This window comes from Eptesicus fuscus, chromosome 11, assembly GCF_027574615.1.
Source record: "Eptesicus fuscus isolate TK198812 chromosome 11, DD_ASM_mEF_20220401, whole genome shotgun sequence".
NCBI lineage: Eukaryota > Metazoa > Chordata > Mammalia > Chiroptera > Vespertilionidae > Eptesicus > Eptesicus fuscus.
The window spans coordinates 84,183,326-84,199,103 of NC_072483.1; the positions used below are offsets into that span (position 1 = coordinate 84,183,326).

Here is a 15,778-nt window from a genome sequence, read left to right on the forward strand (position 1 = left end):
TACATCCATGAACCCAGTCACGTCTGCCAAGCTCCCGCTGGTTTTCTCTCTTACCCACCCCTCAGGAGTTACTTCCCAGTTCTGGGTCTGTGACTTCTCCCTAAAGCGTGGGGATGCCAAAATATCCCACCTTTGGGTTTTTTTTCTCCCCTTGCAGCCAGCACCGCGATAGAAATGTAAAAGCATTTTATGTGACTGAACTCCTAATATGGGAAGACCCCAGTGAAGGACGGGGAGGATGAGTCAGTGGGGAATTCGAGGAGAGGAAGGCAGAGCAGAAACTGCCGATGCTGATAGAGATCAATTTTGTGTGATAGCCTAGCCTGCTTCAGCGTGGAAGGCGACAGTGAGCGGAATCCATCAAGGTACGTAACTGAAATCTGCTGGGCAGAAATTTGTTTCTAAATCCTTTCCAGATGCTTTATAGTAACTCGAAATTAGTCGTTTACATGGAGTAGGCTGAGGAAGTAGTTAAAATCGAAGTCAGTGATTAATCTAATAAAGGGCCATTAGCCTCAAGAAGTCAGGGGGGAGGCAGGGCGGATACCACCCCCACTCCACCTCCACCTTCTCTGTGTTTGAGGGCTGGTGGGGCTCCCTAGACTTTTCCTTAAGTGGTTTTCCTTTTGGGGGGCTGCTGCTAGAGGAAAGAAGGCAACTGGCTCTGGGGGGAACGACCCCCCTCTTTTCACGAAGGAGGCCCGTGAAGTTCTCAGAGCAGCTGGTTTTGCCTCAGCCTCACGGGCGACTCCAGGGTTAGAGTGTCAGACCCTCGGCCTGGTGTTTCTCTGACTGCAAGGTTAACAATGCCGGCTAGGACTTAATATGACACGACTGAGCCCCTCTTTCATGGCAGGTGATGTTAGTTCCCCTGAAACACAGCCACAGGGCTGGGTGAATTTGGAATGTTTTAGGGTATGTGAGGTATTTGCAGGGCCTTTGGAGTTGTGGAATTACCAAAATAGAGCATATAGCCTTAGCCAGTTTGGCTCAGTGGATAGAGCATCGGCCTGCGGACTGAAGGGTCCCAGGTTTGATTCCGGTCAAGGGCACAAGCCCGGGTTGTGGGCTCGATCTCCAGTAGGGAGCATGCAGGAGGCAGCCGATCAATGATTCTCTCTCATCACTGATGTTTCTGTCTCTCTCCCCCTCTCCCTTCTGCTCTGAAATCAATAAAAATAGATTTTAAGAAAATATATAGCATATTATCTTTTCCATAGTTACAGACTCTCTTAAAAAAAAAAAGCTTCTCGATCCCATATAAAGTGTGTCTTCAAAGTGGGAATGTAAAAAAAAGGCAAACGTTGGTTGTGGTTCATCAGTGGTGGGAAGGGATGGCTCAGTGGAGGCCTGACCCAGGCCTGGGTGTCTAACAGGGCAAGTTCAGGTCCTTTCACAGAGCCAGCTATTCGCACAGATGAAAACAAAAACGACTTTTATCAGACTTTAAAAAAATCTATTAAAATTTATATTTAAGATTGTTTTTTAATGAGTGTGAGGGGAGAGGCGAAAGTTGGGCTGGGGCAGGAAGTGGGAGATAAGAGAGAAGAGAGATCAAGCTCCTTGCTTCCCGGGCTGTCACACCAGGGACGGACCTGAGAGGAGGGAGCTGGGCTGCTCCTGCGTCGGGTCTGGGAACCCTGAGCAGCAGCAGGAATTCCCCTGAGTTGTCTCTCCAGAGAGAGTTGGAAGACAGTTCCAGCCTCAAAGCTTCAAATGAAGGAACAAAATTGCAAATATTTGTGAACATATGCCTTGGAATCACTGATAGATATTCTTAACCCATCTGGATGCAGCCTTTTTCTCCTTTCTTTAAGGTTTCTATGTATTCTTTTTCTTGATAGCTCTATTTCCCCCCCCTCCACATAAGGAATGAGAATTGGAGTGGAAAAAATGGGCCCATTGCCACAAAGTCTTAGTGCCTCCAGCCTCAATGGATGGTACCTTTCTTTGTTCTTTGTTCCCTGTTTGGTGTTGCAGAAATGAGGGAAAAGCCCATTCAGCTTATTCATGAACGTGAAGAGCCAGACAAAACATTCCAAGTCTATGAGTTAAGGAACCTCTGTGATTTTATAGTTCATTTGTCTCATTTTATTGATGAGGCAAATGAGGTCCAGAGAGGTGAAGAATCTCATTTAGGGACACACAGCAAGCCAGGACAAGAACCCAAACATTCTGACTCCCCATCTCCTGCTCATTTAAAATCAATTCTGTAGCCCTAGCCGGTATCTCAATGGTTAGAGCATTGGCCTACGGACTGAAGGGTTCAGGGTTCAATTCCAGTCAAGGGTACATGCCCAGGTTGTGGGCTCGATCCCCAGTAGGGGGCATGCAGGAGGCAGCCAATCAATGATTCTCTCATCATTGATGTTTCTCTCTCTCCCTCTCCCTGCCTCTCTGAAAACAACAACAATGTATCATAAATAAATAAATAAGTAAATAAATAAGTAAAATCAATACTGTACCTGCTTCTCTGGCTTTTGGGTCAAAGGTGAGGTTTCATTAAGGACCATGTGAAGATCGGTTCCAGATTCAGTGTTTGCTGTGGTAGAAATTAGAAAAGAATCAAAGTTGTCAGATGTAGGTCTCATGAGTTTTTATACATGCCATATACATGCACACCTAGTTCATATGTGTAAGATTATAAACACACATACATACACAGATGGCATTCATATTTACTCAACAATACCCATAACCTCTATAGGCAGTCTAAACACCATGTTACATATAGCGTTAAGACATACTCAAATTTCTATTTTCTTGTTTTGGTTGATCTTTGAAAGAAAAAAATTAAATCCTTTGTGCTACTAAGACTCAGATAAGGCTGAAATTAAAAAGGAAATATTGATGGGAAAAATCTGCTGATGCTGCCGAATATAAATTTTGTATGATAGCACTTCACAGAAGCAGGAAAATGCTTCTGCAGCCTTCCAGATCAAGAGTTCAGAGACGTCCCCTTTCCCTCACAGTGTGGAGGGGCAACAGGAGAGGAGGGGGCGTGACGCCAAAGTGGGGGCCCCCCCCCCAAGGAGCAGGTGCCCCACAGACACAGACACGGTGTTGGCGTGTAATCCACACGCCTCTCCTCCCCGGTTGTGCTATCTCTGCTCCCTACAGGTGTGGAAACTGAGGCTCGGAAGGTAAAGTCACCGACTCAAGGTTGTATAACTAGTGAGGTGTTTTTAAAAAATACGTTTTTATTGATTTCAGAGAGGAAGGGAGAGGGAGAGAGAGATAGAAACATCAGTGATGAGAGAGAATCGTTGATCGGCTGCCTCCTGCACGCCCCCTATTGGGGATCGAGCCCGCAACCCAGGCAAGCATCCCGATGGAGTATTGAACCAGGACCTCCTGGTTCATAGGTCAGCCACTGGCTGGGCACTAATGAGGCTTTGAGCCCAAGATTGCCTGATTTAAACCCCCAAGCTGCAGAGGGATAGGGTTTATTTTATTTTTCTTCCTTCCTCTTAGAAAGTAAATTTAATGTTTATAAAGGGATGTTTATTTGAGGAACGAATTTAGCCAGGCGCACGGCTCCTCTGTCAAAGGAGTTTAGCCTCTTGTGTGGGACGAGTGTCCGGCGAAACGTTCTTTTCGTGCTCGCTGCTCCCAAGTAGCTCCTTTAAGAGCCTGTGGCCACATGTGACTCTGCTGCTTTGTCTCCCGGACCTGAAGCCTCCAGCCATGCCTGGTGGGCTGACCTTCCCTTTTCTGCTGTTTCTCAGCTGTCCTCCTCTGCCTCCTTTGAAAGTGGCTTCTGTACAGATTTCAAACGCTTACAAATTGAAAACAGCTGGGGAAACTGAGGCCCGGAGAGTGGTTTCCTGGGATTGGCTCAGGGCCATCCCTTGAAATAGCCCCAGACCGGATCTCCCGATTTAGCATCGTGTACTTTCCCCTCCGCACCACGCTGCCTCCGGTTAGCCTCACTTGAGCTTGCCACGTCCCAGCTGCTTGGCCTCTGGACAGGTCCACCCCAGCAGCACTGGGCTGCGACGAGGTTCACTTCACTGTGGCTGGAAGGGAACCACGGGTCTCTCAGAAATGAAAGTTACAAATTCTAACGCATAAGGAACGTTCTTGCAACACCCGGGGAAGGAACCAGTCAGCCAGAGTTCAAGAAATGTAAACACGCTTTTAGATAGGGGGCTGAACAACCGCTTACGGCTTCTCCATCTCGTGGGTCAAGACCCTGATAATTTACTGAGGGCTGAGCTGTCGAGGAGGAGACGCGACGCAAACTGCATTCCTGGGAGATAGAGAGAGCAGTGGGGGTGGTAAAACTTTCTCTCTGGACAAGCCACTCCTGCTATCAAGCCGAAGAAACGAACTCAGGGACCAGTGCAGACGACCGGCTGTGCACACGGACCCGGCTCTTGTTCATCATTGCGGAGACGACGTGTCCAATCACAGATACGGGGGGGCACAGCCTCCAGGCCGGCCGGACACTGGGAGCGCGGGGTCTTGCTGGGATGAACATTTCGGCCACCGAAGAGATAAAGAGAAAACACGTTCCCTCCCCTGGCTGCCCCGCATCGGGCCTGAGCAGATCTTCAAATGCGCACATTAATCTAACCACAGGCTTTTAGCAAGGAGATAGCCTTCCCACCAGATAGCCGGGCCGTTCAGAGATGACCCTCACGAGATGGGGTCTCCTCCCCAGCCTCCTCCGCCTTCTCCACGTCATGGGATCCTTCACCAAACACTCAAGACTCGAATAGCAGAGAAGAGCATCTGATTCTAGTCTGGAAGAGGATGCCTTAACGGTTCCTTCTATCTAAACCTGCGCTGACGACGTTGAATTGCCAAGGTGTTGTTCACTGTTTTCGTTAAAAATGGAAGACAGTCATATTTACTCTGGCGGGCCCCATCTGGCATCGGAGTGGAAACCGAACTGCAGAGAGTCACCTTATCAGGCCCAGTGGGCCACCTGGCTCCTGCACAGATGCGTGTCAGGGCTCGGGAGACAACTCCAGACCCGTAGGCTCCAAAGTGGCCCACCGTTCTCTGGTCACAGGGGCAGTAGCTTTGGGAGGTGCTGGCAGGAGCCTCTTTAAAGCTGTGTCGGGCCTTTCCCCACACATACCCTTCTGAGGCATGAGGAGCCTTTGATCACGAGCCTGCTGTCATGGAACTTCCCCCACACTGGCAGTGGTTCATCATTGGGGAGGGATCTATTCATTGCCAAAGGGATCTCAGGGAGCAACTTGGACCTTCTCAGAGCTTTGCACATGGACGTACAGCAGAAGCCAATAGGAGGAGGCCTAAAAGTCAGCCTTTGTACCTTCATGGTTTTTATTGTGGTCCAAAATGGAAGATGCAAAGGCAAATTCCAGATTATTAGAAAGAAATTCTTCCCAGTATAAACTAAACCATAAAAGGAAGGGTAATTCTGGTCCCTTTATATAGCCCAGCTGACCTTTCCTTAAGACTGCTATCTAAAAATACTTATTTCCTATGATATGACTCAAGATGTCTATGACCTATAGGGTGCTTATTGTGTTATAATAAATCTCAAGTCTGCTTGTTTAATGTAGGAGACTGAGACCCAAGATGGCCTTTTGGTATTGTCATGATCAAATTCTTGGGATAAGATTTAAGACCTTGCTAATGCTACCCATTTTCTCTTTAAATCTTCCTGGATGATGAGGAGGGTGAGACGGGCATATCAAATAGTTGCTCAAGACCTGAGAAAGTCTCCAGGCTAAAGACATCCCCCAGGGAGCTCTATTAAAGGAGCCAACTAGACGGATCTAGAAGATATGAGTCATTCTGAATTTAAATATGGAAATGCAATAAATGCAAGAGTAATATTTTTCTTCCAATTTGGAATAACAGTTCCTTTACTTATGTCTTTGCAGACCAAGGCTAGCTCAGTCTCAAGGGTCTGGCTTTAGCTTTGGGAACACCAACTTCTCTCAAAAGTTCATAAATTATTTTTTATGGAGAGGTCCAGTGGTACATGGCAGTTTACCAAGCCCCAAATGGAACGCAAGCTATATGATGGAATTTAAATTTGACTTGCGTAGCAATAACAAAAAAAAAATCAGCTACATGAGAAACCCTCCAATCAAGATATATCATAAATTAATAAGGATACCTCTGGTGGAAGAATGTATGGAAGAAGGGAATTAAAAAAGAGGTTGAAGGTAGAGCTACATACAAAGTGGCTAATCCATTTAATTCACGTGGTGGCCTTAATGGTGCAGAGAATATTATTCTTGCTCACTTGCTCTCAAACAAGTATAGACATCTGGTCTCCCAGCCTCTAGTCTTTCCCCCTTCAATCCCTTCTTTACATAGCTGGGAGAATCATTCCTCTGAAATAAAAAGCTGGTTAATTCAATTTCTGTGCAAACAGGATCTCAAAGCCTTTGGGATAAAGTCCTTAGTTGCTGGCTATGGCCCTTTATAATTTAGTTCTTGCTCACCCCTCCAGCTGAGTTTCTCACCACTTCCTCCCCTACGTGTGCCCTGGGGCCCAGGCATGACAAGCTGCTCTCACTTCTCCCATGCTGCCATTTTTTCTAACCTTCATATGGCCTCTTTCCCTGGAGCCTCCTTTCCTCTTCTCCACTTGGCCACTCCCTACAGATATCCTTAGAAACTCAGCCTAAGTGTCCTCTCCTTCCAAAACACTTCTCAACCTCCAGGCGGAGGCAGCCTGTCCTCATTCATAGCTCTAAGCACACTCCACTACTTGAAGGCATGGACTTTGTCTCTCAACTATATTCTTGTGCCTAGCACTGTATTTGGCCTTAGTAGGTGGTCCATTAGTATTGATTGAGTGAGTGAATAAGCAATCTTTATGTGCTCTGTAAAACAGACTCGCTAATTCTTTCTATTGGACATATTCTGATACTGGTGTCTTCATTAATTTTCAAATGACAAATTGTAGAGAACTAAGACAATAGCAAGTGAAAATGCTTAGGCCACGGGGAGATGTATGAAAGAAGCAAGAGAGAAACCAGGAGGAAAACAATACTGAGGAAAAGCCTCATGCTTCTCTATGTCTTTTTTGTTCTTTGATGAGAAGATAAACATCTGGAGGGTGATAAAATAGAAAACAGTATTTATAGATTATTAATGAAAAGTATAATTTTTTGATCACTTGACAGAACAAAAATTAATATGCCAAACCTTTTTACAGGTTGAGAAATATAAGTGATACACATACACACATATCAGCCTTCCATGTGTTGTGCCAAGTACTACTTCACTGCTTGAGCAAGGCCCTGATTCCACGTGCATCTCATACATTAAGTGAACCGCAGATCTTGACTACTTGGGGAGCAACGCATTCTGAGAATTTCAGGAATCCTTAGCTTTGTGACTACCCCTTGTATATCATATTCCCAATAAAACTAAAGTAGAAATGAAAAAAGAAGGGGAACTCTTTAGACTCTTGATGAGTCTTTAAATAAATGAGTCTATAAACAAAGGATTAGAGTAAGTTATAAAACCTTTTTTTTTTTTTTTTTGGGTCAGAGACTCATCAAATTGTTAAACCCACTTCACTTTCTCTTACTTCCATCACCAGCCCCAGCAATTGGCCTTCTTTAAAGGGCCACTAAGAAAAAACAATAGCCTTAGCCAGTTTTGCTCAGTGGATAGAGCGTCGGCCTGTGGACTGAAGGATCACAGGTTTGATTCTGGTCAAGGGCACATACCTCAGTTGCAGGCTCAATTCCCAATAGGAGGCATGCAGGAGGCAGCTGATCAATGATTCTCTCTCAACATTGATGTTTCTATCTCTCTCTCCCTCTCTCTGAAATCAATAAAAATATATGTAAAAAGGAAAAATGATAAAAAAATATAAATCAGTGTTCTTTAAAAAAAAAAATAACTTCACAAGAGCTATTGCAGATGTTACAATGAATATAGACCACAACACTGAGATGTGGGTGCAGGGCGGTTGGGTGGGTACACTCACTAGCTTAGTGATGGTCTCCTGTCTCCCACCCTCATGATGTCTAGGATTTGAATTCTTGCTTCTGCAAAGTGACAAATTGCATGTGTCCCTGACTTCTGAAGTCAGTTGCCATTACTTGAAACTGAACTTCAAGTCCACAAATAACCAAATGTCCACCATCTATATGATTTTTTAGAATCCTATCTTTTTTATCTGAAACTGTTTATTAAAACAAAATGACCAACAAGAAAACAAAAAGTTGTGAGAACTCTATAGGTGATTCCAGTGAATAGATGTTTTTTAAATTGCTCCTTTGAACTCAATTCCAGGGGATATTGAGTATTTTCAGAGTAGTGTTATATCCATTTTCCTAAAAACAAATGGGGGATGTTAAACAGAAAGAGATATAAGAGTTTTTCTTTAAGGTCGTTGAGTAAATCAAGGGGACAAATACGTTTCCTACATTCTAAGCCCTGAAAGAGGTACTCTGTGCTTCTAAGGGCAGTCCTACTGGGATGCATTTTCCTGCAAAGACTATGTTCTGCTTGGTGGTGAGTGTCCCAGATCATTCTTAAAACACAAAAAACCCCCAAAACCAGTTTAACCCGTATTATAGCTGAACTCTTTTATTATTCAAATGCACACAAAACACCTATAGTTTGTGTGTGCCAGCAGCATTCTGCCAGGTCCCTGTGGTACTCGTGGGTCCCTGTCCTTAAAAAGCTTGCAGTCTAATGGAGAGAAAAGCCTAGTAAGTAGACCATTCTATAAGGGAGATGCTGTGATGGGTATCGGGTGCAGGGAGAGCGGGCGGAAGAGGCCCATCACCCAGTCGGTGGAGAGGATTGGGTGGGAGGCACAGAAAAACTGCCCGGGGGGAGGTTGACTTGAGAAAGAAATTGGGAACTGAACGATTTAGTAAGAGTTAACCAGGGAAAGGGGTAAAAGTTGGGGGATAGCAGAAAGTAGAATGGTGGTTGTCGGGGGCTGGAGGATGGGGGAGAATGGGGAGTTATTTCATGGGTATACGGTTTCAGTTTTGCAAGATGAAAAGAGTTCTAGAGATTGGTTGCACAACAGTGGGAATGTACTTACCACTACTTTACCCTTAAAAAATGGTTAAGTTGGCAAATTTTATGTTATGTCTATATTACCACAATTTAAAAATATGTTGGGTGTTAGGAGGAGATGAGAAATTGTGCTTCAGGCAGAGGGAACAGTATTTTCAAACAACTGGAAATGAGAACAAGATTTGAATTAGCCTAATTAAGGTCTTTCAGTGACTAGGAATAGGGAAGAGAAGGAGTAAGGTTTCTTTCCTTTCCCTGGACATAGAGCTTGTTATGGGGCAATTCTGAAATAGTTTGTCGTTGGCATTCTACCATTTCCCTTTCTGTACTTTTCTCCTTCTTCTGCCTCCTTCCCTGTATAGCTAATATTCTCTATTAACCCAAGCCCTCTGGGGCTCTATGGCAGTCTGGCATGTTTCAACCCTTAACCCTTTGCACTCGCTTGCTTTTTTCTCGATTCCTTTATTCTAATGCTAACCGTGTCAAGTCACACTCGACATCCAAGTGCAAAAGGTTAAAACCCTACTTACCCTAAAATTACCCACCTCTGTTTCCACCCCTATCAGAAATTGTAGTCCCTCGGCAGAGCTGTTCTCATCTAGGTTGCAAATAAATGAAATTTTACTAAAGTGTAAATGACTATTAGCTTCTCAGTATCAGTACTTTAACCCTTTGCACTCGCTTACTTTTTTCTCGAGCTGCTACCGATGCTAACCGTGTCGAGTCACACTCGACATCCGAGTGCAAAAGGTTAAGAGAATACTTCTGAATCCAAAATAAGTCTATTACTAGTGAGATTTAAATAGTAGAACAGTAGAAGTGCAGTTATAACATTTTGGTCATATTAGGAAGAATATTTTTGGTCTGGAGAGCTACCTTGTAAACAGGCCCTATCTTGCTGGAAAATCTGTCTCAAGAGTTTGGGTCTCCCGAACAATTTCTTCTTTTTTTCAGCTTCTCTCCTTCTCCCATATCTTTCAAAGTTGCAAATCATTTTCAGTGTTATCCACAAAAGGGGAATTGGCGGGAGAAAAGAACAACAGAAGCCATTTGTTTGTACGGGTCATTTTTAAGTCAGGAACTTCCTAACGTCTCACATATTGTCAGATGGAAACGTGCCTATGTAGACTGACATCACCACTAACCCTGAGGAGTGGTAAAAAAAAAAAAAAAATGCAGGTTCTTAAAGTTCAAATCTCAGCTTCACCACTTAGCTGTGTGACCTTGGGCAAGTCACTTAACCTCTCTGAGCTACATGGTCCTAGATGAAAGATAAAGATAATAGAATTTGTCTTACATCATGGCTGTGAGGATGAAGTGAAATAATGAGTGTAAAGCACTCAGCGCAATGATTGGCATATCAAAGATAGACAACAATGGTAGTTATCATCATGATCCCCCTCCTTCTCCTCCTCCGCCTGTCCCTCCTTTACTGAAGGCTTCTAGTATTTAAGAGCTGCTTTGACCCATTTCCAACCAATGAGAGAGAATGAGCAGAACTGACAGGGAAACTCTTCCCACCATGGTCAGCCTCTCCACCCAAGGAGAAGGGCAGGAAGGGTAATATAGAATACCAGGCATCCGAGCATTTCTCTGCTGGCGGATTTTGAGATTGGCAAGCATATGACTGTGCCTTTTTTTTCTTCTAGTTTTGCAGCCTCTGGCAAAAACAGTTCCCTTCACTTAGCTCTGGCTCCGGCCCTCCATCTATGGCCTGGCTTCCTGTTCCTTCAGCAGGTCCCTCACTCAGGATTCATTGCTGCTCGTCCCAAAATAAGCAGTAAGGAAGACCACACACACTTTGCTATTAATCAAAAACTATTTTTAGGAGAGAAAGTCTCTACATAATCATCCTTTCCCGCTGGTCTGCAGCAGAAGCAGCAATGGCTGTGGGTGGAGGTTGAGCTACAAAGTGAACCTATACTCCTAGTTTTTGCTTAGTCCTCTGTGGGGGGAAACAAAATAGGAAAGGAAGCCTGGAAGAGGCAGAACTGGCCTCTGTCCTCCATTTTTTAAAAAAATTGATTTCAGAGAGGAAGGGACAGGGAGAGAGAGATAGAAACATCAATGATGATTGAGAATCATTGATCAGCTGCCTCTTGCACGCCTCCCCCCGCACTGGGGATCGAGCTTGCAACCCAGGCATGTGCCCCTGACTGGAATGGAACCTTGGACCCTTCAGTCTGCAGGCCAGTGCTCTATCCACTGAGCCAACCAGCCAGGTCTCAGTCCTCCATTTAAAATACAAGCCCGAGAGTCTTTCTCTCAGACAGTTTCCCAGTTTGTGGTTGTGCAAGCTGAGCTGTGCACAATTCTAGGAGCCAATAGCATCTCGTTATAATGTGAATTGTGCAGCATATGACCTGCAGAACCCTCAGGACATCCCTGAAAATTCTCCTTCCTGGGCCAGCTAAGCACAAGCCCTGGTTCAACCCGACTTCTCTTCTCCCCCAATATTTACACTCAGACCAGCATACACAGGGCTTCCCCTGAGTAACTCAGGAAGCAAACCCTCTTTCCCACTTATTGCTATATTGGGGGAGAAATTATGTATTTCTGGAGGTCTAGGTATGCAATAATATGTACGTGAGTCAAATGACACAGACGAGAAGTACAGGTGACTTTTCGAGGAAAATCTAAACTTACAGGAGATGTTGAATACTAGACCCCTCATTTTCATGGCTGAAATGTGAACTGACAGATTCATACCAGTAGGCTGAAAAGCAGTAAGAGTTTTACCTAAAGAGTGTGAAAAAGTCTTGAAAAAAGCTCTTTTCCTTACCCCAAGACAGGGGTAAACACAAAGTGGATGCCTTGATGCATAAGCCTCGTAATGAATGGGATGGCTTTGAAAATTCCTAGATGCTGTCATGGAGAGAAGGTGGATTTAGGGCTTAAAAGCACTGAAGAAAGTACTATTTTAATTTAGGATGTTTAAGGGAGAAACCCTGCAGGGACCATGATGCCCAATTTCTGAGAGGGGAACTCTTGACAGAGCAAGAGCATGAAACAGTTACCGCTTGACACAGGCTCCGCGGAGGAGCCCAGGTTTGCACAGCAGCTGTGCCGCAGAGCCCTGTGCACACAGCAATGGTGGGATGACCGACGCCGGCGCATGTGCGGCGCCCAGCCTCCAGCTGTAGTGTGAATACGAGGGTTGGGCCGGGGGAGACGTGAGGGATTCTAGCCCATCTGATTACAGCCAAAGAGACAGGCCGTTGCACAGGCCTGATGAATTTTTTTGTGTGTGATCTCTTAGAGTCATCATGGGTGAGAATTATTCTCCTAGCTGTCCTTGTCGATCACATGAAAATTAATTAAAACAATGCCATATCAATGGCCCTGGAGGATTGGGATGTCAGACCAGAGAAGGACAGTTAAGTGTGTGTGTGTGTGTGTGTGTGTGTGTGTGTGTGATAGAGAGGGAGAGAGAGAGGGGGAGTGTGTGTGTGTGTGTGTGAGAGAGAGAGAGAGAGAGAGAGAGAGAGAGAGAGAGAGAAAGAGAGAGAGAGGGAGAGGTGAGACATTAAGGAGACAACAATAGGGAGGAAAAGGTCCAGGAAATCATAGAAAATTCAAACTGCAAAAGATTTCTAGATCATCCATCTAATACCTACTAAAACGAATTTCCAAACACATGTACGTATGTATCTACGCTTCGTTGTTTCATTACTGGTGATAACCATACTAGAGAGGTTGCCAGAAATGAATGTCTGGGTTATTGGTTTGCCACAGTGAGGTGGGGCTTGGAAAAGCTGCTCTTTGTTGCTTTCCCACCTTGGTGGGCGCGCGCGCACACACACACACACACACACACACACACACACACGCACGCACACTCACACACACACTTAGGCTCAGTGCGGCGGCTTGGGATTCTGAGAACCAACACCGGAGAGAGGGAAAAGCCATAATTAGTGTTAATTGTTGACCCTCCAGTTCCAGAATAGAGGCTCTGGAGAATGGGAAATGAGAACAAACATTAATTATTGAGGAAGGGACCTTGGAGACAGACACTCTGGATTAAAAGGAGAGAGATAAATTGCATAATGAATGTTAATTTTCCCTCCAAGAATTGAGTGCTCGGCGGTTGGGAGGGAAAAAGAGGCTAAAACAATCATAAAAGAGAAACCTCGATGTGTGTCGGGGTTAGAGGGGACAGGCGGGTTATACAAACACTTTCCATCACTGCTCCCGCCTTGCCCTTTGCCTCACTCACAGCTCCCGAGAAATGTGCTATCAGGGTTTTCCTTAGAACTCACTCCTCACCACAGTGTTCTGCTGGGAAGCTCAGCCTCTTCCCCGAGAGCACACAAGCCAGAAAACAGCCACATGGCATTGCTGACAGGCTTAGAGGCACGTGACACTGGGATTTGTTTTTTATGTGCTGGTGGGAGTCTGACTTAAAATGAGGGAGGTGGCCAGAGCACCACTTAGGAGAGGGTTGTGCCCCATGGGAATGACTCAGGCTCCAGGGACTTAATTGCTGCTTTATCTTAACTAAAATACACGACATACACACACACACACACACACACACACACACACACACACACACCCTCTCCCCAAACTAATCCTCTCAACTGAAAGTGAAAACAGAAAATAAGGTGATTTGAGCAGAAAATAAGAGATGAGGATTGTAGCCGATTTTGTCAAGATGCTCTACAAACAGGCTTGTCACTGCTGCTCCGCCGCAGGGTGCTGGTGGAGGTCCCACATCCCGTGGGTGGCCTGGGGACCTTCCTTCTGTGTCTGTCCATGGTCCTCATTCGCTATTGTCTGGGTGATTCTGCAGTAGCCCAAGCTCACAACCTTTTCTCTTGCCTGTTCTGCCTGCTGGCACACACGCTGGCTTGTAGGACATCCCTCCTCAAACATCTGGGATTCCTTGTGGCCTGAGAAGCAGCATTGCAGCTCTATCATTGCATCGGAGGCCTTGCTTGGTCTGGCCCTGGCCTGTCTTTCAGCTCCGACCCCACCATGAAGCCCCTCCACAGCACATTCCGCACATCGTCCTTCTCCCACATCATCCCATACGAATGAATACCCTGCTTTCCTATCTCTTTGCCTTTGTTCATGCTGTTCCCTCCGCTGGTTATGCCTTTCCGTCTTCTCTTGATCCACTTCGACTCTTTCTCAAAAGTCAGTGCAAATGGAGATTCTCTGGAAAAACCCGTCCTTGTCCCCTAGATTTAGAATGAACCGCTCCTTCCTTGAACACCCCCGACTTGTGTTATTTAGGCGTCTATTACAGCACTCATCTTATTCCGCCTCGTGGTCGTTAGTTGCTTGAGCATCTGTCCTCAGACGGACTGTGGGGTCCTTGAGGGCAGCTGAGTTTCAAAGCAGTGAAATGGTTTGCCCATGATCACAGGAACCATGGTGGTAGAGTCAAGACTTTGAAATTTTAGTCTAGAGTTCGTTCCTCTCCCGCATGCTGCCTCATCTAAAGGACTTGTCCTTTAAATGTCAAGCATCTTCACCAAGGCAGTCGCTGCTGAGAGAAAAGCTACCCCAGGAAAATCATACTTTGTCAACCGTCCCGCCAACACCGAAGGATCCTTTTACCCATGGGTCCCCACCACCAACATTACCACGCATGACAAATGGGGAGAACAAAGAGGAAGTCAACCAGTGAGCATATGTTTGCCCCCAAATTATCAGTGTTTTGAGACCAGCTGGGATATTCTCGGAGCCTTTATCTTTTTGTTTACCAAACTGCAGACCATCAGGAAATGACACCACGTGTATTATCTATTACTGAAAACACATTACCTAAATCTAGTGATTTAAAACAGCAAACTTTTATTATATCTCACACAGTTCCTGTGGGAATCTGGGAGTGGATGAGGTGTGTGATTCTGGGATAAAGTCTCCCAGGAGGCCGCAGTCCCGCGGTCAGCTCGGGATGCAGTCATCTGGAGGTCTCTGGTGCGGGAGCATCCCCGCTACGGTGGCTCACGCACAAGCCTGCAGAGCTCATTCTGGCTGTGCCGCGTGGACCTCTCCCTTTCACTGCCTCATGACAGACATGGTGGTTGGCTTTCCCCAGAATGAGTACTCCAAAAGGGAAAGCAAGGAGGAAGTGCCTTTATTTTTTATATATTTTAAAACCTTTATTCTTGAAAGTATTACACATGTCCCCTTTTCCCCTCATTGACCCCTTCTAGCCCATCCCTGTCCCCCACCCCAGGCCTTCACCACCCTATTGTCGATGTCCATGGGTTATGCATGTATGCAGACAAGTTCTTTGGTTGATCTCTTTCCTCCCACCCACCCTCCCCCGCCTTCCCTATGAGATTTGATCGTCTGTTGCATGCCTCTATGTCTCTGGATCTATTTTGTTTGTTTATTTCGTTCATAAGATTCCACATATGAGTGAGATCATGGGATATTTATCTTTCTCTGACTGGCTTATTTCACTTAGCATAATACTCTCCAGGTCCTTCCATGCTGTCTCAAAGGGTGAGAGATCCTTCTTTTTTACTGCTGCATAGTATTCCATGGTGTGAATGTACCACAGCTTTTTTATCCACTCATCTACTGATGGACACTTGGGTTGTTTTCAGATCTTAGCTATTGTAAATTGTGCTGTTATGAAAATAGGAGTGTACACATTCTTTCTGATTTGGTGTTTTAGGTTTCATAGGATATATTCCTAGAAGTGGGATCATTGGGTCAAATAGCAGTTCCATTTTGAGGAGACTTCATACTGTTTTCCATAATGTCTGCACCAGTCTGCATTCCCACCAGCAATGTGCTAGGGTTTCCTTTTCTCCACATCCTCACCAGC

At 45.4% G+C, this 15,778-nt stretch overlaps 1 protein-coding gene across 1 annotated transcript in view; it reads right to left on the minus strand.

Moving 5' to 3' along the window:
* KIAA2012 (KIAA2012 ortholog) overlaps nucleotides 1–15,778 on the minus strand; it is a 106,811-nt gene that overhangs the window by 57,344 nt on the left and 33,689 nt on the right. Inside the window, 3 exon segments of the mRNA XM_054722855.1 lie at nucleotides 2,466–2,542; nucleotides 5,423–5,427; nucleotides 11,632–11,701. Coding sequence (XP_054578830.1) covers nucleotides 2,466–2,542; nucleotides 5,423–5,427; nucleotides 11,632–11,701 — 152 coding nt within the window.